This window comes from Musa acuminata, unplaced genomic scaffold, assembly GCF_036884655.1.
Source record: "Musa acuminata AAA Group cultivar baxijiao unplaced genomic scaffold, Cavendish_Baxijiao_AAA HiC_scaffold_1138, whole genome shotgun sequence".
NCBI classification, from domain to species: Eukaryota; Viridiplantae; Streptophyta; class Magnoliopsida; order Zingiberales; family Musaceae; genus Musa; species Musa acuminata.
Window position 1 is genome coordinate 4,810,516 of NW_027021350.1, and position 26,985 is coordinate 4,837,500.

Sequence of the window (26,985 nt, forward strand, 5' to 3'; positions counted from 1 at the left end):
ACATAGATAATTCATCAAAAGTAACATCTCTACTAATTACAAATTTTGGGGATTTATGATCAGAATACCATAATCTGTATCCTTTAACCCCAGAAGCATACTCAAGAAAAATGCATTTTTTAGCTCGAGGCTCTAATTTTCCTTCATTTATATGCATGTATGCTGAACACCCAAAAATTTTTAAATCAGAGTAATCAGCAGGAGTACCTGACCAAACTTCCTCCGGAGTTTTAAAGTTAAGTGCTGCATAAGGAGCACGATTGATAACGTAACAGGCCATATTAATTGCCTCTGCCCAAAAGTCCTTTGTCAACCTTGCATTTGAGATCATACACCTTGCTCTCTCCAAGAGTGTTCTGTTCATACGTTCGGCCACACCATTTTGTTGAGGCGTCATCCTGACAGTGTGATGCCGAACGATTCCTTCATTTTTGCAGAATTCATTAACGTCACTTTTACAAAATTTCAAGCCATTATCAGTTCGAAGTCGCTTAATCTGTTTACCTGTTTGCTTCTCAATCAAAGTCTTCCATTGTTTAAAGGTTAGAAAAACATCATTTTTATGCTTCAAAAAATAAACCAAACTTTTCTAGAATAATCATCAATGAAAGTCAACATATACCTAGCACCACCCTTAGATTGAACATGAGCTGGACCCCAAAGGTCTGAATGAATATAGTCAAGCGTACCTTTCGTTTTGTGAACTGCCGAAGAATTGAAGCTGACTCTTTTCTGCTTTCCAAAAATGCAGTGTTCACAAAAATCCAGTGGCCCAGTACTTTGTTCACAAAAATCCTTTTGCTCAATATGCTCAAACCTTTTTCACTTATATGACCCAAACGCATATGTCATAATTTGGTGATGTTAGAATCAGACAATGATGATGACAAGACTGCAACTGAGCCTGTGACAACAGTTCCCTACAAAATATATAAGCTACCAGACCTACAAGCTTTCATAACAACAATAGCACTTCTAGAATCTTTCATAACTCCACCTTCAACTGTGTATTTACACCCAAGGGCCTCTAGGGTGCCTAAAGAGATGAGATTCCTTTTTAAATCAGGAACATGTCTAACATTAGTGAGCGTCCTCACAATACCATCATGCATTTTAATTTGGATTGTTCCTGTACCAACAACATCACATGCTGTATTATTGCCCATCAAAACAATTCCACCATTACAAGATTCATATGTGGAAAACAAATCTCTATTAGGACACATGTGATAAGAACAACCAGAATCTAAAATTCATTCATTTTTAGACCTCGTCCTGTTATCAATAGAGAGAAAATATTTCCAACATTCTCATCAGTTGCTACAATAGCTTCAACGGATTCAATAGTTTTCTCAACAAATTTTTCCTTTTGCTTTAATTTATTTTTCAATTTAAAGCAATCAGCCTTAATGTGCCCTATTTTATGACAATATCTGCATTCCAAATTTCTATGTCTGGATTTAGATCTGTTCTCCCCCTAACAACCAGAACTTCAGCCTGATTCTCTCTACTTTCCCGAGTGATATCCCTATCTATTTGCTCTTTAGATTTTAATGCAGATTTAATTTCCTGATACGAAATTGTTTCTTTTCCATAAATCATAGTATCACGGAAATGCTTAAAAGATTGGGGAAGAGAACACAAAAGTAACAAAGCCTTATCCTCATCATCAATTTTTGCATCTATATTCTCCAAATTCATAACCTATGAATCAAACTTATCAAGATGTAAGAGTATATATGTACCTTCAGTCATCCGAAACATATACAAACTCTACTTTAAGTAGAGACGATTCTCTACTATCCTCTTCATATACAAGGCTTTAAGCTTGTCCCACATGCTCTTAGTCGTAGTCTCCATAGCTACCTCCCGTAAAACCTCATCAGAGAGATTTAGAATAATGCTGGATCGGGCCTTCTTATCCACACCTGCAAGATCTTCCTTTGACGTACCATCTAGAATGTTCTCAGCTCCCTGTAGTGCCAAATCAACTCCATCTTGAATCAGAATGGCCTCCATCTTGAGTTGCCACATGCCGAAGTTGACATTTCTGTCGAATTTCTCGACAACAATATTTGTTATTGTCATTGTTTCCAAAAGATCCTAGAACCAGGCTCTGATACCAGTTTGTTAGAGCTAGCCCCAGGAAATTTACAAAAGGGTAATTTTGGCAACCCAACAAAGACAATAAAGCGGAAAAGATAAAAGCGACAAGAACACCAGATTTACGTGGTTCGGTCAATTGACTTTGATCTACATCCACGGACGAAAGAGAAGCAAATCACTACTATAAAAGAGACTATTATAAATGCCTTAGGAAGATGTTCCTAGGCCATAAAACACCCGAAAATACTAAGCAAGAAAAAAACCCAAACTATAAGCCCAAACTATTTAACTGAGTGTGGACTTAAACCCAAAGCAAACACTTAGGTTTTTCTTGTGATGCCTATTGTGGTACATCTAACTTTAAAGCCCAGGCCCTTATTTATAGTTCCAATATGAGATAATAAGCCTGATTTTCCCGATGTGAGACTATGAGACTTGCCAAACTAATAGATATTAAAGATAGTAAGAAAGTAACGAGAAAGTAATTTTTGCTAGATAAAGAACGAGTGATGACTAAAATGTCGATGCCACACATCAACTGGAGCAGCAACTGAAGAGTGAATAGTGGGCTAGGTTATTTGCGAAGCTGACAACCACTCATAAATGTTGTCTTTGTTCTGGCCGGCCTTTGACTAAGGATGCCCTTATGCTCAAATCCTTAATAAGAAAAGAATTGGGAAAGAATTTAATTGGGGTATTATTTTATTTACGAAATTGAGAAACAGAAATGAGGTTTCATTCAATGTGAGGTGCACACGAAACATCATCCAATGTAAAGGTTATGGAAAGTGAATTAAGTATCGTGGAACCAGTATGAATAATGAGAATTCTTTTACCATCACCGATGATGATATTTTTATTTCCTCCATAATTATTGTGGATAGACAAATTCTGAAGATCAAATATGGTGTGATGAGAGGCGCCAAAGTCCACAATTCAATTAGGTTGACTAGTAGTCAGAGTAGTCATGAGATTCGCTTGAGGTCATCAAGATGGAGCAGAAAGTTTTGGTCGAGACCGACATACTTTAACGGAGTATCCAACTCTATCACATAACTAGCAAATGACTTCAACGGAGTATCCAACTCTAGATGTATAAGTTGAGGAATGACATTAACAGCTTTTTATAAAATTTTATAAAGAATCATTAGAATATTTAAATAATAATTATTATCACCAGACAAGGAAGGAGATCATGTATAGATGGATCTTGTCGATCATCGTGGTTTTATTTCCCCGTTCGCAACACCAAAAGAGGAAGACGACGGAGGGTGCCAAATCACGGGAACGAGAAAGTTCCACGAAAGAATTCGGTAAGGCAGGAGATAACCACGGAGCGTTTTACCCGTGCAAAGACGTGGACAAGATTCTACCTTTTTGACTTGACTTACCAAAGGTGGCTGCTTTCCTACTTTACCGAAAGAAGGAAATGGGAACCACGAGAGTCCGCAAGTCAACTACCGACCCCCGACACTGAAGTCAAGTCAACCCTCACTCGCTCTTATTATTCCCCACTGCTGTCTCCACAAAATGGCTTTAGCGGTCGATGGCACACTTCATCTTCACAAGTCGTCAGGTCAAGACAATGTAATCATCAAGTCCAGATATTATCTTCGACCAAATCCCCGTAAATAAAGATGGCATCACGAATCTCATCGAGGGTGAAAGCTACGACGAAAGTGGAACCTTCCTCACTCACCGAGTAGCTTTATTCCATAAGCCCTTTAGCATTAGTAGAAAATATATTTATATCTGTAAAATAAAGAAATAGATATCACGTATCGAAAGATTAAAATAATTAAATTATATACAATTTATGTGGTCAAGCATCTGTATTCTTCTTCATTATGCAAAAAAAAAAATTGTTTTAAGTGTAAGAAATAAGACTATCTATCTCATGAGTCAATCCAAATATATCATCTCGCATGGACCTTCAAAAAATATTTTCTATTTAGAAATGGAAGTGTTTTTCTTTCACACCTTCTTCTATTAAAACCTTGAGATGCGTAGGTACGAAACACTTAATACTTTGGATTTCTTTCGGTGTCTTGTTCTCTCAGTAACTTAGGTATCGAGGCAATTTAATTCTAATTAAGAAATCAAAAAAGAAATACTTACTATTTTGCACTCTTGTTATTTCAGTCAGTCAACTGTTTCTGAGTCAAAAGTGGTGTAGTCTCGGTCTATTCTATGCATACTTAGCTCTTACCTCTTTCGTCACATATGAACTCTCCGATGGCGAAGGTGACTTGTGTGCTCTCCGATGAAGAAAGTTAGAGCATCATGGAATGGAAGACATTGTGTGCATCATTTGGCTTATAAATTTGTGATTTGGCATAGCGTAGCATGCACCTCCACCTTCGTCCTGTTCTTCTGACTGTGGCGGCTAGGAGTAGGTAGGTAGGGAGGGAAATCAAACTGCGCGCCATGGCTTTCACCCTATCCTTCTCATCATCATTGTTGTGCCTGTTGGGTATCCTCCTTCTCCACGAGGCAGCGGTGGCAGGCGGGTGTTTTAGCATGGAGAGGGAGGCGCTGCTGGACTTCAAAGCTGGTGTCGGAGACACCCGCAACCGGCTATCTTCTTGGACAGGCGACCACTGTTGCACATGGAAGGGAGTGACCTGCGACACCACCACTGGCCACGTCGTCATGCTCGACCTCCGGAATACGTTTGATCGGGCATTCCGCGGTGAGAGGATGATGAACTCGTCATTGCTTACTTTATCTCATTTGAAGCACTTGGATCTTAGCGTCAATGATTTCAGGAGAATCCGCATGCCGGAATTCATCGGCTCCTTCAAGAAACTGAGATACCTCAATCTATCTTCTACATATTTCATGGGAGGAATACCTGCTCGGCTGGGGAACCTTTCGAGCCTCTACGTTCTTGATCTAAGCGATGCTTTAGATTTTACATCCCTTGTTGACAACCTCGACTGGCTCTCTCATCTTACCTCCTTGAAGCACCTGGACTTGAGCGAGTTGAACCTAATCGATGTCCCAGATTGGTTTTCATCGGTGAACATGCTGCCATCCCTCCAAGTGTTAAGTATGTCTTCCGTTAGTCTCAAGACCATCCCAGCTTCTGTTGTCCACGTCAACTTCACCTCCTCTCTTACTGTCCTTGATCTCTCCTATAATTATTTCAACTCCACCTTACCCAAATGGTTGGGGAATATTACTAGTCTTACCCATCTTGATCTTCAGCATTCTGGGTTCCATGGCGTTATTCCTGATGCAATTGGAGACTTGGGCTCTCTTACTTTTCTTGATCTAGGATTCAATCAACTCGAGGGTTCCGTACCGAGATCCATGGCTGATCTCCGTAGACTGAAAGAATTACATATGATGGGCAACCAATTGGCAGGAAATTTGAGCGGTTGGCTGGAGCAAATGACGAATCTCATCATTTTGGATCTCCGATTTAATTTATTCGACGGTTTCATTCCTTCCTCCTCCATTGGTAAGCTGTCTAATATCACTGAATTGTATCTCGGTGGAAATTCTATTGGAGGTGTCATTTCAGATGTTCATTTTGAGAATCTTACAAGATTACAAGTATTAGACTTGTATGGCAACTCCATCACCATATCAATTGGCCAGAGTTGGGTCCCCCCTTTCCAACTCAGATTAGTATGTTTAACCAATTGTCAGTTGGGACCCCAATTTCCAGAATGGTTGCAGTTTCAAACACAGATCGAAGAATTACATTTGGCAGACTGTAAAATTGCAGGGACAATGCCCGCTTGGTTTGGGAATATTTCATCTTCTACCATCACATATTTAGACCTTTCCAACAATCAAATAGGAGGAGGGAAGCTGCCATCTTCTTTAAAGTTCACCAAGTTGGAAAGATTACATTTGGAATCCAACAGATTTGAAGGTCCATTGCCAACGATGCTACCGTCTACACTGGATATTCTATCTCTCTTCAATAATTCCTTTACAGGGCAATTGCCGATATGGCCCCATGTTAGATTGGTGATAATCTCAGATAACATGCTTGACGGTGGCTTATCTTCGTCAATCTGCCAATGGACATATCTCGAATACCTTGACCTTTCGAACAACAAATTACTTGGTGAGATCCCTTATTGTCTAGGGGAGTCATTACAAAATCCTCATTTCTTGAATTTGGCCAACAATCACTTCTCGGGTGAAATTCCACACACGATCGGTTTTTTAAGTGAGCTTTGGATATTGCAACTGAAAAATAACAGTTTCTCAAGTGAGGTTCCTTTGTCATTGAAAAATTGTACAGAGTTACAGTTTCTTGATATGGCTCAAAATAATCTTGTCGGAAGTATAACGCTATGGATGGGAGAAAATCTACGACGACAACTGGTAGTGCTTCGTTTACGTTCAAATATGTTTTCAGGAGTTATTCCTTGGCAACTTGCTCGATTTGAACGGCTTCAAATATTGGATCTTGCGAATAACAACTTCTCTGGTTCAATACCTCACAACATTGGTAATTTAAATATTATGAGATCAACATCACAACATTATGAATTTTGTTCTAATGAATTAGATATCTTTACGAAGGGACAAGATCTTCATTATTTAAAATGCAGCATGCAACTTATGAAAAGTTTGGATCTTTCAAATAATAGTCTAACCGGAGAGATCCCGAAAGGAATTGGAGACCTTGCATGACTCAAGAACTTAAATTTGTCAAGAAATTATTTACAAGGAAAAATCCCTTGGGAGATAGGAGGAATGAAATCATTAGAATCCCTTGATCTATCCATAAATGACCTTTCTGGTAGTATTCCTAAAAGCTTATCGACTTTATATTCCTTGAGCTACTTGAATTTATCATATAATAATCTTTCGGGAAGGATACCAACTGGTTATCAACTCCAAACACTCAATGATCCATCCATTTACATGGGCAATGCGGACTTATGTGGACCACCAACTTCCAAAAGTTGTTCTAATAATAAAACAACTCAAAATGATATACAAGAGAACGAGAAGGAGATTTCTGAATGGCTATGGTTCTATATTAGCATGGTACTAGGATTTGTGATGGGATTTTGGATATTTTGTGGTATTCTCTTCCTCAAAGACGCATGGAGGCATGCTTATTTCCATTTCATTGATGATGTGTATGATTGGGTTTGGGTGCAATGGAAATTAATTCTTCCACGATTGTTGAGACGTTAATCCTAAAATTTCTAGCGTGGATGATCCTAGGCTTTCCGGTAGATGAGGAGAATGTATGTCATCACTCTACTTTTTATTTATATGATATTTTGGATTCCTAGATGTTGGTTGTGATCGATGAAAAAAGAATTTGTATTGTTGATCTAAGAAAGGATGGGCTGCTATATTTATGGAGTTTGAGATCAATTTCTATGTAATGTGGTTGTTTACAGCCTTCTTCTTCTATTTGATGTTTGCATAATTATAACATCATGCAAGAGTTGGCTCATAGTTTTAAAGCAGAGAAATATTACAAAAAGAAGAGAACTAGAACCAAGTTTTTCATATAAAGATATAGTTTAAAAATATGGTATATTGATTTTAAAGGAACAAACACGTTACTTTCGAAATAATAAAATAGAGGAAGAGAAGGGTGGCTTTGGTAGGGGAAGAAAAGAGGAGAAAAGAGTAAGTTTTAAATTTAAAAGAGTATATATATGTATGATTTTGAATTCCTCTATTCATTCCCTACCAATCAGAGAGTAAATAAAGCTATAGATTAATTATTCTAAAATTATTGAGTATGTTGTTATTTTAGAGAAAAAAATAGTAATAAGAAAGAAAATATTATGATTGTTTACTGGATTGGTTTATATTATTCGAATGATTTAGAAAAGAAGGAGAGTTTTGATTACCATATCAGTTATAATAATCTATGATTAATGTAAGTATCGAATGATTATGTCTAACTTGTTTTCTAATTTAATAATATATATTTGTTAATAATGAAGTTATGTGATTTGCAAATGTTAAATTGGCTTTTGAAAATAAGCTTTTCGATATTGTATTTGTTTAAAATAATTAAAATATTTAATTATTATATTTTTCAATGCTATATTGTTAGACATATTTCAAATAATATGTCAATAGGCCATTTTAGATGGTGGTTAAGTGTTCTCAATTAGTTGGTTTTGATTTAGACTTTATCAATTGTTGTTGTATATTGGTCATAAGTTCATATACTAGTTTCTTCTAGGTCTGACTTAGAGATAAATGTATTACCTATTACCATGAAGATTAAATATGATTTTGATCCTTGTCACAAGGATACAATATGGTCATAGCCATTAGCACTTCGACTTTTATTTTAATATATGCCCTTTATTATAGTTATGACTATCGATCAATTTAGATAGGAAGGCAATAGCTAAACTTATACTGATTTTTTATTAATTATTAATAATCTTGGCATTAAAATGAAATCTATCCACTTATTTTTTGTTATGCAAATGTATTAAAAAATTGTATTATCTTATGTGCTTATTATGCTAAAAAGTTGTGATTTGAAAAGCATGTAAAGTTATGTTTGTTGGGAAATCATAGGGGGGGGGGGGGGCGACATCATATGCGCAGCGGAAGAACAAGAAAACAAAAATCCCCGATTCCCAAAAAGATGTTCATCGTCGTGCGAAGATTGGTGCGCAAAATCCGCAAAAACACAAAACTGCGTATAGAGATTGTGTTACCTAGGGAGATCGTATATCCCTGTTTCCTTGCAGATCCTTAGGAGAGGGTGAAGGAGGTCAAGCGTCCTCCTCTCTAGCGGTGATCCACACAGCAGGGTTGCGACGACGCTCCTCAAAACTCCAGGCCTACTCTGAGGTGGAGAGGGAGAGGAGAATAGGAAGGGCAAGCAAAGACTCTAGCCTATGAGAGTGTGAATCCCTCCTATTTATAGAGATCCCATGTCAAAAACCCTAATGGGTCCTTTCCCTAGTGGGTATTGGATCTGCATCCAATAAGACAAGGGCTCCGTCGGATATCTCATATCCGAACCTCTACTCATCGCAATGCCTACCATATGTGTGTGACCCTCTAGGCCCAATATCGAGCTGGCCGTGAGTCATACCTGTCAGAACTCCTTCTAACTAAGTGAATTATTATCTCTGTAATAATTCACTCGACTCATCGACTACGGAAGTACTAGGCCACTACGCCGTAGTCCCCAGACGATACAGGGGAATCCAATCCATTGGACCTGTCTGTCCTCAGTTACCATGTACCTATAGTCCCTCATCCATCTAATATCCCAGAGACCGTATATCGAGCATGGTGCTGTCAAACCCATACGGTTTCTTCTCGAGTCTCGCTCTAATCGGATTCTCCCGGAGAACTCTTTCTCTCTCAACCCGAATGACCCTGGCCAGGGATTTGTCTGAGCAAGAACACATGGGATATTCCTCTCATGATACCGAGAGTGGATGATCCTCTATCGACACTCAATAGCCCTCGTAAGGTCGACTACCACTCCCAATGACCAGCTGTACTAGATCTGGGAACAGCCAAACCTATAAGTCTGGTATCAAAGAGTGGAGCACTCATATAGGACATCCTTGGTGTCTCAAGTCTAAGAACCAGATACACCACTAGGACTACGGAATTGTTGTCTGACAATAAGGCATCATCAACCATCCAGCATTCCGTAAGCGGATCAATCAGTGAACTCATTCTCCAATGAGCACCTGTACTGCATCCCTAGTGTCCCTACACGAGCAGCTATGAGACCAGCTGCATCCATCATATGGACGGGTATACAGCACACCAGTCTATCCGGTTATCACGATGTCCCTCTCGAGTAACCTATGACCGGGATTATTTAGGATATGTGTTTAAAGGTGAATCGATCTCATTATCATGATCTCATCACGATCCGATTCCCATTGCACAAATCCAAGGACATCACAATATATATGCATTTATGCAATAGTTATAAAGTGATATACGCCAAAATATAATAAGCAAAAAGATTCTGTATCAAGTCACACGTGCCATCACTCACGTGATTGGCTTGCTGGGCACTTATGACTAGCAATGTTTTCCATTTATATAAGTGTATAGTTTTACAAAATGCATTCATGAGAAGCTTTGCTAATATATGAGTTTTGGTGTTTATTAAGTTGTGGTTGCTCATATCCTTGTTGTTAAAATTTTTCAGATGCCTGCGAGTAGATTGAATTTGGTTATATATCAGGGCAATAAATTATATTGTTTATGGTTCAAACTCTTGAGATATGATGTAATAATCTATTAGTGGGATGTCTTTGATGAACCTATTTGTGTTTGAGAGCTCAATATGTCGTTGCTGGACATTATGGACATATCTGTTTTGTATTGTGTCAGGTGCATGTATTTGGATTTAAGTTGCGTACAAGTTTAAGCCTTGCAATTCTCATTTGAAAACTTATGGAACTGTGGTTAAAATATTATGACATATGTTGTGATGATGAATGATTAAAAGAGCGAGAATATGTTGACAACAACTCTGCCATCACCTTAAAAACCCTTAGTTTCTATCGTCTTTAGCTTTATGGAATAATAAAAATGATAACCTAACACACCTCTATCGGTTAAGCCTTAATCAATGAGAGTTGTATACTCCAATAGGCAGGAGAAGTTTGACCGAATTGGCAGCCAATAGCATGGACATGAATCAATAGCCAATAGATGGATACAGTTGCCCAGAAGGTGAGTTCTTCATGATCGACATAAAGGCTAAATCCCTGCTCTCCTTTTCGAAGCTCTCTTTTGCTTCTGGAAATTGATCCATGGGATTGCCATTTCATTACTCAGGTGGATTAATGTTATTTCTTTTATGATTTGTCATCCAAAGCCGACGATCTTAAAATTTATAATCTTAATCACATATGTTGATATTCTTCTCTTTTTGTTTTCTTATCATACATGTCTATGTAATTGGAGGTGATGAAACTCAAAACGGAGCCTCTATAATATTTGGGCTAATTATCAAATAAAAATCCTTTAACATGTGTTTTTGTTAGTATCTATTCACTGTCTAAGTTCATTGCATCGCGACGACAAATTTCAATGCTTCCCCTCTTGATGATTAGTTCCTCCTCATTGAATTATCTAATGTGTTTCAAGAAATCTAAAAGTGTGGGCTAAAAGTTTCTATTGGTGGTATTCCAAAAGATTATAGAAAATAATGTTTTCGAATTATTATATGGTAGTTCAGTTTTTTTCTAATAAATCTGTCATCATCATTTTTTCTATTTAAAATGATTTGATAACTTTTGTCTATTCAAAAAAAATTAATTTTTTTATTATGTTAGATCAATTAAAGATTTGGATCATCCTCCGAGGAATTAAAGTATTTTTCACATCTTATTCTCTCTCTTAAAATCTAAAGATATATAGAATATCTATTCTATAGAAGAAATAAACTTTTTCAATATGGCTCCTAAAATAATGACATTCCAATTCTTTTAGTATTACTCTAATTTAATGGTAAGATTAACCCAAGTCATCCGTCCACTTTCTTTCTAGTCAAAACAAATATTAAGAGACTTTGAATAGAAAACAAAGTCATATCACATGCAAACATTGACTCTGTCACTCCAAAGTCATCTCTATATTATGCAAGGCTAAGGCTATATATCCAACTAACAACGACTCCTCTCTCTCTCTCTTTCTCTCTCTCAATATCTCTCTCTGTATATATATGTATATATATTCTTAGCGGGCAGCATAATGTATGTATATATATTCTTCACATCTTGCTCTCTCTCTTAAAATCTAGAGATACATATGATATTTATAAAAGATAAGACGGTGACATCCCAACCCCTTCAATATTGCTCCAATTTAGTGGTAAGATTGATCTAAGCCATTCGTCTACTCTATATCAAGTCTTCCTAGTAAAACAAATAATAAGAGACTCTAGCAGAAAACAAAGTATATCAAGCGCAAACGTTGAATTTGTCACTCTAGAAGAAAACAAAGTAAAATACCTTGATAATATTTTTTATTCCTATTTTATCACATAAATTATTTACTATTGGACAATTGATGAATGACATATATTTAGTTATTATTAAAATAAATAATATGTTTGATAAAAAGGTAAATTGAATTTGGGAGACCAATGAAAGTGAAAAACAAATTTAGATTTCATTAAAACTAGACACTCAACATAATCAAGTGATAGTTCCTAATGATTTCATCATTAGCCTCGTCCAGGAGCAGTTTAGATTCATCAAATGATTTCTCAACAGAGTATCATACAATCCTTAATGTTGAATCTTGAATTTTGATGATGAAATCAATTGTTGAAGTTATAATCTAATGTGTATTTGAATGACGTAGGACTATCTTCGATCATGGAAAGATAAATCGATTAAAGTAGGAGAATCAGATATTAGGTCAGAGTTGAATATATAAGAAGATTGGACGTTAGCCCAAATGATTGGTCAACATGTCAAAAAGACTTCATGGCATGAGTTTGGGCATCGGATTGAAGAATCAGACATTGCACCAAGGAAATCGAAAGTTACGAAATGTTAATATACTAATTGGGCAATATGTCTTAGAAGAGAACGATGTGCTAAAGGATCGGATGAAGCGCTGGATGAACCAATGATATGCCGAACAACATAGAATTCTAGTCTTATAATCGGTTATATCTTAATTGATTTTGGTCAGGTCGTAATTGAGTTAGTTTTAGGTATAACTATCCTAACTCAATTAAGGGCCCATTGGGCATGGGTTGAGATTGTTTTGGGCCAAGTGAAAGGCTCATTTAGTGACCCAAGGTTACGTAGAACCACCTTTGAGTTGAAAAAGTCAAGAGCACACTTTTCCAATCTGTCAAGCAGTGGTACCGCCTAGTGTTAGTGTGTCAGGGGTGGTACCGCTCAGACATAGTCTCATAGACTATCAAATGGTGGTACCACTAGATTGGGTGGTGGTACCATCCAGCACAAGTGGTGGTATCGCCGGGAAACCTAGGATGAGACCTTTTTTTACTCAATTTTTGAAGTTATTTGGGGTATATAAATATCCTAGTTATTCCTACTTACAAAGCACGAAATTGAGTAGAAATGGGGAAAAGAATACTTGAGAAAAAATATTGAAAACTCTCTTAGAATTTAGAGTCTCTTCCTCCTAGAATTAGTTTTCTAAGGGATAAATGAAGTTTAAAAGAGAAATGTAAAGGTTCTCTCTTGAGCCTCTGAAAAGGATAAAGAGTTGTAAGAATAGTTAATCTTTACCTATTAGAAAGAAGATCAGTAGTGGAAGCAGATGGCCTCGAGTGAAGAGGAATCAGGAGTGGATGTATTTCACGACGATCGAACCATTATAAATTTGGTGTTCATCATCTTTATGCTCTTTATTACTATTATTTTTCTGTTTTAACTGCTTATTATGTTTACTTTAAGTCAAACACACTTCGATATCATTTTTGATATGGTTTCCTTGAATCAAATTTTTTTAAATCATTAAAGGTTTCCAAATCGATGTTGTTTTCTAAAAGCACTAATTTGCTCTTTTTTTTTGTCCTAACACCCAACACATTGGTATTCCTTACAATAAGTTCATAAAGTTTGCTCTTTTTTGTCTATTTAAAATGTTGTAAAGTCCTTAATAGATTAGTATAGCACAGCGGATGACTTAAGGTTCGTATTGGATTTTTTTGTTGTGTGTGTTGGTTCCATCTTGCTAACTATGGTCTTACCTACCTACTGACTCAAGTAGGTGATGGTGCATGTCCCACATGGACTCGTGGGTTCTTCCGGTGGAAGCATGGTTTTATCTTTCGATTTAAATCATGTATGCTCATCAAACATGTACAAGCTGAAGTGTTTTCTTTTATGATTGTTATTATTATTATTTTTGCTTTTGTCCTCCGAGATGAAGGAACTTTGCAAGTCTGATGAGAGGAAGAGGACGCAACCGATGTAGCCATTTTTATCCTATCATTGTTGCTACACATGCGATTCGATAACTTCCTGTCCAGCTGGATATTAAAATTTTTATTATATAAAAAATATCAGTATAAAAATTATCACTTTTAGTTAATCCAAATTGAAGTCTGAAATTTCTTATATTCTAAAAATTATCTGAATCCTTTTTAAATCTACTAAGAGAAATTTAAGAACACCCAAATGTGTATCTCTCTCATCGAGATCTTAGATTTATGTTATATGTACCAAAATAATTTCTAATTTATTAAAAATTAATTTTTATATTTAGATCTCTAATCTAAATTCTAATTTACCGCAAGTCAAAGTCTTCTTGGCCAGTGATGTGTAGAAAAAGAATCCATGGAATGCAGCTTAGGGATGTGAGGCTTCTCACCGCTCATCTTCGTCTGTCAAACAGTGCTTATCCCACTGATTGAGAACGATGCTATCGGTTTCCAAAATTCTATTTAATCATAAATTTAATTTATTATTCCAACCACACATATATTTCATGCCCAATTTATATATCATTGAAAGAGCAATCAAAAGAATTAATAACGGAATAAAACTATCTCACGAGTCAATCCAAATATATTTGGTATATCAACTCCAATGGAAATTATTTTCTATTTAGAAATGAAACTCCAAAGAGTCTACTTTTCCAAGTAAATTAGGTACCGACGAAATACTGACTATTTTGCACCCAAGTTATTTCGGTCAGTCAACTGTTTCTGAGTCAAAGTGGTGTAATCTCGATCAATTCTATGCATACTTGGCTTCACGTTCATGATCCACATGATGCTCCGCATCATAACCACTGGTTCCGTCCATCTGAACTCTTACCCCTTTCGTCACATATGAAGTCTCCGATGGTGAAGGTGCTCTCCGCATCGCCACGAAACTTGGATTGGGCTGATAAGTCAAAGTCGGTACAATTAATTCCATGCATGATATGGAAATTTGACCATGGAATGGAAGAAATTGTGTGCATCAGTTGGCTTATAAATTTGTGATTCGGCATAGCGTAGCATGCACCTCCACCTTCGCCCTGTTCTTCTGATTGTGGCGGCTAGGAGTAGGTAGGGAGGGAGGGAGATCAAACTGCGCGCCATGGGTTTCCCTTTACGCTTCTTATCATCACTGTCGTTGTCCCTCTTGGCCCTCCTCCTCCACCGGGCCACGGTGACAAGTGGGTGTTTCAGCATGGAGAGGGAGGCACTGTTGGACTTCAAAGCCGGCATCCACGACACCCATAACCGGCTATCTTCTTGGGTAGGCCAAGACTGCTGCGCATGGGAGGGGGTCATCTGTGGTGCCACCACTGGCCACGTCGTCATGCTCGACCTCCGGAATACGTTTGATCGGGCATTACGCGGTGAGAGGATGATGAACTCGTCATTGCTTGCTTTATCTCATTTGAAGCACTTGGATCTTAGCGTCAATGATTTCAGGAGAATCCGCATACCGGAATTCATCGGCTCCTTCAAGAAACTGAGATACCTCAATCTATCTTCTACATATTTCATGGGAGGAATACCTGCTCGGCTGGGGAACCTTTCGAGCCTCTACGTTCTTGATCTAAGCGATGCTTTAGATTTTGCATACCATGTTGACAACCTCGACTGGCTCTCCCATCTTACCTCCCTGAAGAACCTGGACTTGAGCTGGTTGAAGCTAACCGGTGCCCCAGATTGGTTCTCATCCGTGAACATGCTGCCATCCCTCCAAGTGTTAAGTATGTCTTATGTTGGTCTCGATACCATCCCAGCTTCTGTTGTCCATGTCAACTTCACCTCCTCTCTTACCGTCCTTGATCTCTCCTTCAATAATTTCAACTCCATCTTACCCAAATGGTTGGGGAATATTAGTAGTCTTACCCATCTTGATCTTCATGAATCTGGGTTCTATGGGGTTATTCCTGATGCAATTGGAGACTTGGGCGAGAACTTTTCTTGATATAGGATTCAATCAACTCGAGGGTACCGTACCGAGATCCATGGTTGATCTCCATAGACTGAAAGAATTATATATGTCGGGCAACCAATTGACAGGAAATTTGAGCGGTTGGCTGGAGCAAATGACGGATCTCATCATTTTGGATCTCCGATCTAATTTATTCAACGGTTCCATGCCTTCCTCCTCCGTTGGTAAGTTCTCTAATCTCACTGAATTGTATCTCGGTGGAAATTCTCTTGGAGGTGTTATTTCAGACGTTCATTTTGAGAATCTTACGAGATTGCAAGTGTTGGACTTGTCTTACAACCCCATCACCATATCAATTGGCCAGAGTTGGGTTCCCCCTTTCCAACTTAGATTAGTATATTTAACCAATTGTCAGTTGGGACCTCAATTTCCAGAATGGTTGCAGTTCCAAACACAGATCGAAGAATTATATTTGGCAAACTGTAAAATTGCAGGGACAATGCCCGCTTGGTTTGGGAATATTTCATCTTCTACCATCACAGATTTATTCCTTTCCAACAACCAAATAGGAGGCAAGCTGCCATCTTCTTTGAACTTCACCAAGTTGGAAACATTATCTTTGCGTTCTAACAGATTTGAAGGTCCATTGCCAACGATGCTACCGTCTACACTCGATACTCTATACCTCTCCAATAATTCCTTGACAGGGCAATTGCCGATATGGCCCCATGTTAGATTTGTGTCAATCTCTGATAACATGCTTGACGGTGGCTTATCTTCGTCAATCTGCCGATGGACAGGTGGTCTCGTATACCTTGACCTTTCGAACAATAAATTACTTGGTCAGATCCCTTATTATTGTTTGGGAAAGTCATTACAAAATCTTTATTTCTTAAATTTGGGCAACAATCACATCTCGGGTGAAATTCCACATACGATCGGTTTTTTAAGTGAGCTTCGGCTATTGCAACTGAAAAATAATAGTTTTTCAGGTGAGGTTCCTTTGTCATTGAAAAATTGTACAAAGTTACAGTTTCTTGATCTGGCTCAAAATAATCTTGTCGGAAGTATAATGCTATGGATGGGAGAAAATCTACGACAACTGATAGTACTTCGTCTACGTTCAAATATGTTTTCTGGAGTTATTTCTTGGCAACTTGCTCGATTTGAACAGCTTCAAATATTGGATCTTGCTAATAACAATTTCTCTGGATCAATACCTCACAACATTGGTAATTTAAATACCATGAGATCGACATCACAATATTATGATTTTTGTTATGATGAATTGGATGTCTTTACAAAGGGACAAGATCTTTATTATTTACAATGCAACATGCAACTTATGAAAAGTTTAGATCTTTCAAACAATTGTCTAACCGGAGAGATACCAAAAGGAGTTGGAGACCTTGCAGGACTTAAGAACTTCAATTTGTCGAGAAATCATTTACAAGGGGAAATCCCTTGGGCGATAGGAGGAATGATATCATTAGAATCCCTTGATCTATCGATAAATAATCCCTTGAGCTTATCGATTTTACATTCCTTGAACTATTTGAATTTATCGTATAATAATCTTTCGGGAATGATACCATCTGGTAATCAACTCCAAACCTTTATTGATCCATCCATCTATATGGGCAATGCTAACTTATGTGGACCACCAATTTCCAAAAGTTGTTTTAATAATAAAACTACATATATTATACCAGAGCACAAGAAGGAGATTCCCCGGTGGCTATGGTTCTATATCAGCATAGTATTAGGATATGTGATGGGATTTTGGACCTTTTGTGGTATTCTCTTCCTCAAAGACGCATGGAGGCATGCTTATTTTCATATGATTGATGATATATATGATCGGTTCTGGGTATAATGGCATTTAATCTTTTGATGATTGCTTCGACTTTAATCCTAAAATTTCTAGTGTTGATCATCTAAGATTTTACTGGGGAGAAGGTATGTCATCGCTCTACTTTTTATTTATATGGTATTTTAGATTTGTAGATGCTAGCTGTGATTAATGAAAAAATAATTTGTGTCGTTGATATAAAAAAAGATGGGCTGCTATATTTATGGTGTTTGAAGACAAGTATTAATTAATTTGTATGTAATGTGGTTGCTTACGATCTTCTTCTATTTGAGGCTTGCATAATCATAACATCATGCGAGAGTTGCTCATAGTTTTAAAGTAGAGAAATATTAGAAAAAGAAAAGAACATACAACCAAGTCTTCCATATGAAAATATAATTTAAAAATATGCTATATTGATTTTAAAGAAACAAACATATATAGAATAGATATTATAATTTGACTAGTGTGTGTGAATCGGACACAAAGAGAGGGGTGGCTTTGGCAGATGGAGAAAAGAGGAAAAAAAAAGATGTGTGAGATTTAATTAGGATGTCATTTTTATATCAAGAGAGTAAGTTTAAAATTTGAAAGATTATATATATATATATATATATATATATATATATATATATATATATATATATATATATATATATATATATATCTGTGTGTGTATGATTTTGAATTCCTATCCATCCACTACCAAACAGAGAGTAAATAGGACTATAGATTAATTAATCTAAAATCATTGAGTATATTGTGATTTTAGAAAAAAAATAGTCATTCTTAGATAAGAAAGAAAATATTATGATTATGTATTGGATTGGTTTATATTATTTGACTGATTTAAAAAAAGAAGAAGGGTGTTGATGACTATATCAATTATAAGTTTCTACTATTAAGGTAAGTATCCAATGATCTTGTCTAACTTGTTTTCAAATTTAATAATATATATTTGTTAATAATGAAGTTATGTGATTTGTAAGTATTAAATTGGCTTTGAAAATAAGCTTGTCGATATTACATTTGCTTAAAATATTTAATTATTATACTTTTGAATGTTATATTGTTGGACATATTTCAAATGATACATAAGGAGTTATGCATTCGGAAGGATATGTCAATATGTTATTTTAAATGATGATTAATTATTCAATTAGTTAGTTTTAATTCGGATCTTACCAATTGGGGTTATATATTGATCATAAGTTCTTAAACTATTTTATTCTAGGGTTATATATTATATCTCATGATTCTTGTGATGGGATATAATATAGTTATAGCCATAAGATATATGCCCTTTGTTATAGTTATGACTATTGATGAATTTTATATGTGAAAGCTTATTTATACTTATACTGATTCATAAATAGTGAATGATAATCTTTACATTAAAATGAAATATATCAACTTATGTTTTGTTATGCAAATGTTTTCAAAGATTATGTTATCTTATGTGCTTGTTATGCTAAAAGTGAGGATTTGAAAAGCATGTTTTCTAAAATACATTTATGATTAGTTTTGCTAGTATATGAGTTTTGGTGTTTATTAAATTGTGGTTGCTCATATCATTATTGTTAAAATTCTTTAGATGCTTGCGAGTAGATTGAATTTGGTTATGTATGGAGGTAATAAATTATATCGTTTATGATTCATACTCTTAAGACTTGTGATGTAATAATCCATTAGTGGGATATCTTTGGTGAACTTATTTATTTTTGAGAGCTCAATATGTCGCTGTTGTTATATGTGGATATTATATATGTATCTGTTTTGTATTGTGTCAAGTGCATGGATTTGGATTTAAGTTGTGTCCAAGTTTAGGCCTTGCAATTCTCATATTAAAACTTATGGGAACATATGAAAATTTGGCACTCACTATTCGTAATATATAATATTATGGCATATGTTGTGATGATTAATGGTTAAGAGAGGGAGAAGATGTTGACAAGAACTCCCATCACCTTAAAAGCCCTTATTTCCTATCGTCTTTAGCTTTATAGAATAATAGAAATGATCTTAACATATATCGTAACCACTAAACCTAATGTATGATAAAACCCTTTAATTCTTAAATATTAGTTTAGGGGTTCAATGATTTGACTAAACACCGAGTTCTTTAAAGGACAAATGATGTAAGAGGGTTTAGGTCTTAAAAAAAATTCCCGAGGGGCCTTTATACAGTGAAATCTAAGATTATTATGCTTGATCTAAGAGACTGAATTAATCACTACATCATCCGGAGTATTATATATATATATATATTATATATATATATATATATATATATATATATATATATATATATATATATATATATATATATATATATATATATGTATGTATGTATGTATATATATGACTATCTTCTTTTAGTTCTTCATAATTTTTTTAAGATCCACTCTTAGCGATAATGATAAAAGCTTTGTGAGAATTCGTCTACATCATTTATCTTTTATAAAAATTCATAATAATAATTAATTAAAATATATATCTCGGAGTCATCTTATCTATGTAGAGGAGGAGAGTAAGGTGATTTCTATATGGATCTAACATATATGACATACATTTATTTCTCAGGTAAAAAAGGTTGACAATGACTATTCCGATTCGTGACATTCATATTGGACTTATATAATTAGTCCACAGATCGAAAGTTCCGATCTTCATCTTTGTCAATTAACATTTTGCTGTAACATATGTCATTGGAACGGATCACCCAAGATTCGTGAGTATCGATTGTGGTGCACTCGTGGCTACACGAAAATTGATCCACATATAGGCTACTCATGTCATTCATGATTTAACCTTCAGATCCCTTAAAGTTTCTTACAATTTAATAATTTATTTGACCTCATAATTTATTTGAAATTTGAAATATATATATATATATATATATATATATATATATATATATATGATTTTGAATTCCTATCATTCCCTACCAATCATACAGTCGATGGGACTATAGATCGATTAATCTAAAATCATCCTGTATGATGTGATCTTAGAGAATAAATAAATAATATGATCATTATTAAATAAGAAAAAAAAATATGATTGTTCGTTGGATTAGTTTATATTATTTGAATGATTTAGAAAAGAATGATTTAATGACTCTGTGTAACTTATTTTTAAATTTAATAATATGTATTTGCTAATAATGAAGTTATGTGAATTGCAAATGCTAAATGAATTATTGGGTTTTGAAAATAAGCTTGTTGATATTGTTTCTTTTTAAATAACTAAAAATATTTGATTATTATATTTTTAAATATTATATTGTTGGACATATTTGAAATGATATGCAAAGGGTTATGCATTGGAATGATATGTCAATATGTTATTTTAAATGTTGTTTAATTATACAGTCAATTGGTTTTGATTTCGACCTTATCAAATGGGTTATACGTTAGTTATAAGTTTATAAACTAATTTCTTCTTTGCTTGACACAAGAATAAATATGTTACTTATATTATGGAGCTTAAATATGATTTTGAGCCTTGTCACGGGGATACAATATGGTGATAGTCATTAACACTCTAACTTTTGTCTTAGTATATTTCCTATGCTATAGCTATAATTATTACTATCGATGAATTTAGATGTGCAAGCTTAGTTATACTATTCATGATTAATAATGAATAGTTATAACCATTAGTACTCTTATATGTCCTTTGTTATGGTTACGACTTTGAATTAATTTAGATGTGAAAGCTTAGTGTGAATACTTATATTGATTCATCATTAGTTAACAATAATCTTTGCATGAAAATGAAATCTATCCATTTAATTTATGCTTTGTTATGAAAATGCATTCAAAGATTATGTTATCTTATGTGCTTGTTATGCTTAAAAGGTTATAATTTGAAATGCATATAAAGAGGGTTCAACATTTATTTATAGTTTTCTAAAATGCATGTATGATACGTTTTATTAATATATGAGTTTTGGTGTTTATTGAGCTATGGTTGTTTGTTGGGAAGAAACTTGTTGGAAAGAAACCTGTTAAAGCGGAATAATTCTTTCCCTCTTTGTGTATCAAAATAGGTTCCTCATCAAAATACCAACTTGATGTCCAAATGAAAATATCAACTAGTACAGCATAAATAATAGAATAAAAATCAATTACACAGTGAGACCAAATCTTTTTAACGTGAAAAACCCGGGAAAAACCACAGGACCGTAGTCTACCTCAAACTTCCACTATCAATAATAATGATAACAGGTTTTCTCTAGAATAACTAGAGGATCAGAATAACATCAAGATCATAGATCTTGGCTCAAGAATAGCATATCTTGGATGGATCTCCTCAAAAGAGAATTCTAGGTCTCAACAAGTGGTATCAGAGCATCAGGTTGTTTGGTGCTAGTTTTCTTGTGTGATTGAAATGGAGCAGTCAAATGGTATGATTAAATTGAACTCATCAAATTATTCCACTTGGAAGCGTCTGATGGAAGATTTGCTCTATTGCAAAGATTTGTATAAGCCTATCAAGGTTAAAGATAAACCTTCTACTATGGACGATGAAGAATGGGAAGTTCAACATAGAAAAGCCATTGCCTATATTAGAAGATGGATGGATATAAACTTTCATGAGCATATTTCAGATGAAACCAGAGCTGATGTTGTTTGGTAAAGGTTAGAAAACCTCTTTGCGAAAAAGACAGTGGGAAATAGAATTACTCTCCTCAGAAGGCTTGTAAATTTGAAGTATAAAGATGATGGTAACATTGTTGAGCACATAAGCCTATTTCAGAGTCTTGCAAATAAGTTGATTGCTATGAAAATGAATATAGATGATGAGATGCAGGGATTATTACTTCTCAGCTCTTTACTAGAAAGTTGAGAAACGTATGTGGTGACTATTTGTAACTCCACGCCAGAGGGGACTCTAACCATAGATATGGTTAAAGACAGTTTGCTAAATGAAGATGCTAGAAGGAAAGAACAAGGTGAATCTTCTTTTGGGGCATTTGTTACTGAAAAACAAGAAAGACGTGGAAGAAGTTATAGCAGAAATCCATATGGTTATAGAGGAAGATCCAAGTCTAGAAGAGATATCAAATGTTTTCATTGTAACAGGCCAGGTGAAGAAAGAGTGTAGGTTTTGGAAGCGAGAACAGAATGAAATGAAGAAAAATGAGACAGAGACCAATACAGTTGCTGCTGAAGGTAATATCACTATTGTTTGTGATGAAGGTTGTGTTAGCCTTGTAGCTCAGGACAGTAGCTGGGTAATTGACTCTGGTGCTTCATTTCATGTCACTTCTCATGGTGATTTCTTTATATCTTACACTGCTGGTGATTTTGGTAATGTCAGAATGGGAAACAATGGTACATCTAAGATTGTGGGTATTGGAGATATTTGCTTGGAGACCAGTATTGGGAGCAAATTGATACTCAAAGATGTAAGGCATGTTCCAGATATTCATCTTAACTTGATATCTACAGGTAGACTTGATGATGAGGGCTTTGCACATTATTTTGATGAAAGTAAATGGAAACTCACTAAAGGTTCTCTAATTGTGGCAAAAGGAAAGAAGATTAACTCTTTTTATGTCATAGAAGCTAAGCTACACAAAGAAGAGATTAATGCAATTCGAAAAGGTGAAAGTATAGATCTTTGGCATAAGAGGCTTGGACATATCAGCTAGAAGGGACTTCAAACTCTTGCTAGAAAGCAGTTCTTACCAGAGTTGCAAGGTACATCTCTTAAATCTTGTGATCACTGCTTAGTTGGAAAAACACATAGAGTTGCATTTCAGACATATCCATCATCTAGAAGATCTGATATTATTGATTTAGTTCATACTGATGTTTGTACTATGCAAACTAGAACTCTTGGAGGTGCTCTTTATTTTGTTACTTTTATTGATGACCATTCTAGAAAAGATTGAGCTTTTGCTTTGAAATCTAAAGACCAGGTACTCGATGCTTTCAAGGAGTTTCATGTCAGTGTTGAAAGAGAAACTGGCAGAAAACTAAAGTGTATTCGATCAGATAATGATGGTGAGTACAAGGGTCCTTTTGAGAATTATTGTAGGTTCCATGGTATCAGGCTTAAGAAAACAGTTCCTAAAACTCCTCAGCAGAACGCTGTGGTAGAAAGGATGAACATAACCATTGAAGAAAGGATTAGGTGTATGCTTTCCCATGCCAAGTTACCGAAGTCATTTTGGGGGGAGGCTATGAGAACTACAATTGACCTGATAAATCTTTCTCCATCAGTTCCTCTGCAAGGTGATGTTCCAGAGAAAGTATGGAGAGGAAAAGATATATCTTATAATCATCTGAGAGTCTTTGGGTGTACAGCATTTGTTCATATTCCCAAAGATGAGAGGTCCAAGCTTGATAATAAGGCAAAAGCATGTATCTTCTTGGGATATGGTCATGAAGAGTTTGGGTACAGATTATGGGATCCAGTGAACAAGAAGATTATTAGAAGCAGAAATGTTGTGTTTCTTGAAGACCAATTGTTTGATGATGGTGGTAATGTTAAGAAGCCAGAAACCTCTGTTTATATTCCTTGGAGTTTGGGTCCAGTTCCTTCACCTGTATTTCATGATGATCATGGGGGAGATGAAGAAGAAGATCATGGTGAGAATGCAAGTGATGATACACCTACAGTTGATGATGCTGAACCAACTGAACAGACACCTCCACCACTAGTTAAGATTCCATTGAGAAGATCCACTAGAGAGTGACAACCCTCTACCAGATATCCTCCACATGAGTATGTTATGCTTACTGACGAGGGAGAGCCAGAAACTTACCAAGAAGCTATTCTACATGAGAATAAGAGTAAGTGGGTTAAAGCCATGCAAGAAGAGATGAGATCCTTGCTTGAGAACCACACCTATGACTTGGTAAGATTGCCTAAAGAGAAGAAAGCTCTCAAGAATAAGTGGGTTTATAAATTGAAGACTGAAAATAATAGCTCACAACAGAGATACAAGGCACGACTAGTTGTGAAAGGATTCAGTCAGAAGAAAGGTATTGACTTTGAAGAAATATTTTCTCCGGTTGTAAAAATGTCCTCTATCCGAGTTGTTCTTGGTTTGGCTGCACGCTTGAATTTAGAAGTTGAACAACTTGATGTAAAAACAGCATTTCTTCATGGTGACTTAGAAGAAGAAATTTACATGGAGCAACCAGAAGGTTTCAAAGTCAAGGGAAAAGAAAATATGGTGTGTAAGCTTAGGAAAAGCTTATATGGACTCAAACAGGCACCTAGACAGTGGTATAAGAAGTTTGATTCCTTTATGATGAGCCAAGGGTATGATAAAACCACATCTGATCATTGTGTGTTTATGAAGAAATTTTCAGATGATGATTTTATTATTTTACTGCTATATGTTGATGATATGCTGATTGTTGGCCATGATGTTGGAAAAATTGGAAATCTTAAAAGAGAGCTAAGTAAGTCTTTTGCCATGAAAGACTTAGGATCGGTGAGACAAATACTTAGCATGAAGATTCTTCGTGATAGGAAAAAAAAGGAAGATTTGGCGAGACTTACATTGAAAAGGTTCTTGAAAAATTCAACATGAGTAAAGCCAAAGCAGTTTGTTCCCCACTTGCAGGTCATTTCAAGCTGAGTTCGAAACAATGTCCTACAAATGAGAAAGAAAAAGAAGAAATATCCAAAGTGTCTTACTCATCTGTAGTAGGTTGTTTGATGTATGCTATGGTTTGTACTAGGCCAGATATAGCTCATGCAGTTGGAGTTGTTAGCCGATTTCTCTCAAATCCTGGAAAGGAACATTGGGCAGCAGTGAAATGGATATTAAGATATCTAAGAGGTACTTCTAGGTTGTGTTTATGTTTTGGCAGTGATGAACCTGTGTTAGAAGGTTACACAGATTCAGACATGGCAGGTGATACTGATTCCAGGAAGTCCACTTCGGGATTCTTGATGACATTTGTAGGGGGAGCAGTCTCTTGGCAGTCTAAGTTACAGAAGTGTGTTGCTCTATCAACCACAGAAGCAGAATACATAGCAGTTACTGAAGCCTGCAAGGAAACTTTATGGATGAAAAAGTTTCTACAGGAATTGGGCTTGAAACAGGAAGTATATACTGTTTACTGTGATAGTCAGAGCGCCATTCACCTCTCCAAGAATTCAACATACCATTCTAGATCCAAGCATATTGATGTGAGATATCACTGGATTCGTGATGTGCTTGAGATGAAAGAATTACAGTTGGAAAAGGTGCATACCAATGAGAATGGTTCAGATATGTTAACAAAGTCTTTGCCTAAGGAGAAGCTTGAAGCATGTAGGCGAAGAGCGGGCTTAGTACAGCCCACCATATGAGCTGGAGGGGGAGAATTGTTGGGTCCAGCCCATATGTGGGCTTGGACAATTGGACATATTGAGCCCAAATCAGCAAATGAAAGAAATTAAAAAGAGGAGAGAGAAGGTAAAAAAAAAAAGATGGTTTCTGAGTTTTCTGTTTGACGATCTGTGGCCAAACATTGTCAGTTTCGGCTCAAATTTTATGTGGAGAATCCTTGCAGCAAACTCTACAATCCTAACGGTGTTGATCTATAGTTTACCCTCTCTAAGATACTTTCCTGCGATATCCATTTTCTGAGACCTAAAATTTTCTTTTGAGGAGATCCATCCAATATATGCTATTCTTAAGCCAAGATGTTTGATCTTGATGTTATTCTGATCCTCTAGTTATTCTAGAGAAACCTACTATAAACCTATTATCATTATTATTGATAGTGGAAGTTTGAGGTGGACTACGGTCCCGTGATTTTTTCCACATTGGGTTTTTCACGTTAAAAAGATTTGGTTCCTCATTTTGATACACAAAGAGGGGAAAGAATATTCCGCTTTAACATGTTTCTTCCCAACATTATTAATATCTTTGTTATTAAAATTATTGAGAAGTAGATTGAGTTGGGTTACACCTTGACGCAATAAATTGTATTGTTTATGATTCAAACTCTTCGAGACTTATGATATTATAATCCATTGATGGGATTGCTTTGGTGAAGTTATTTGTATTTGGGAGCTATGTTATTTGTGGACATCTTGGATGTATCTGTTTCATGTAGTATAAGTGCATGGATTTAGATTTAATTTGCATACAGGTTGAGGCCTTGCAATTCTCATATGAAAACTTATGGGAACTGCAATTGTATCGTTCCTTGTAATGGTTTGCAATTCCTT

At 35.7% G+C, this 26,985-nt stretch overlaps 4 protein-coding genes across 4 annotated transcripts in view; all 4 read left to right on the forward strand.

Annotated features, from left to right (window-relative positions):
- Window positions 1–26,985, forward strand: part of LOC135586277 (probable LRR receptor-like serine/threonine-protein kinase At4g29180) — a 92,006-nt gene that overhangs the window by 9,135 nt on the left and 55,886 nt on the right. The window lies entirely within an intron of this gene.
- Window positions 4,436–7,366, forward strand: LOC135671193 (receptor-like protein EIX2). The gene has a single exon (XM_065179156.1). It carries the CDS (start codon window positions 4,534–4,536, stop codon window positions 6,763–6,765), a length of 2,232 nt encoding a protein of 743 aa, XP_065035228.1. The 5' UTR covers window positions 4,436–4,533; the 3' UTR covers window positions 6,766–7,366.
- Window positions 15,081–15,974, forward strand: LOC135671175 (receptor-like protein EIX1). Its single transcript, XM_065179131.1, has one exon. It carries the CDS (start codon window positions 15,129–15,131, stop codon window positions 15,972–15,974), a length of 846 nt encoding a protein of 281 aa, XP_065035203.1. The 5' UTR covers window positions 15,081–15,128.
- LOC135671129 (receptor-like protein EIX2) lies at window positions 16,015–17,817 on the forward strand. Its single transcript, XM_065179081.1, has one exon. The coding sequence runs from the start codon at window positions 16,015–16,017 to the stop codon at window positions 17,815–17,817; it is 1,803 nt and encodes a 600-aa protein (XP_065035153.1).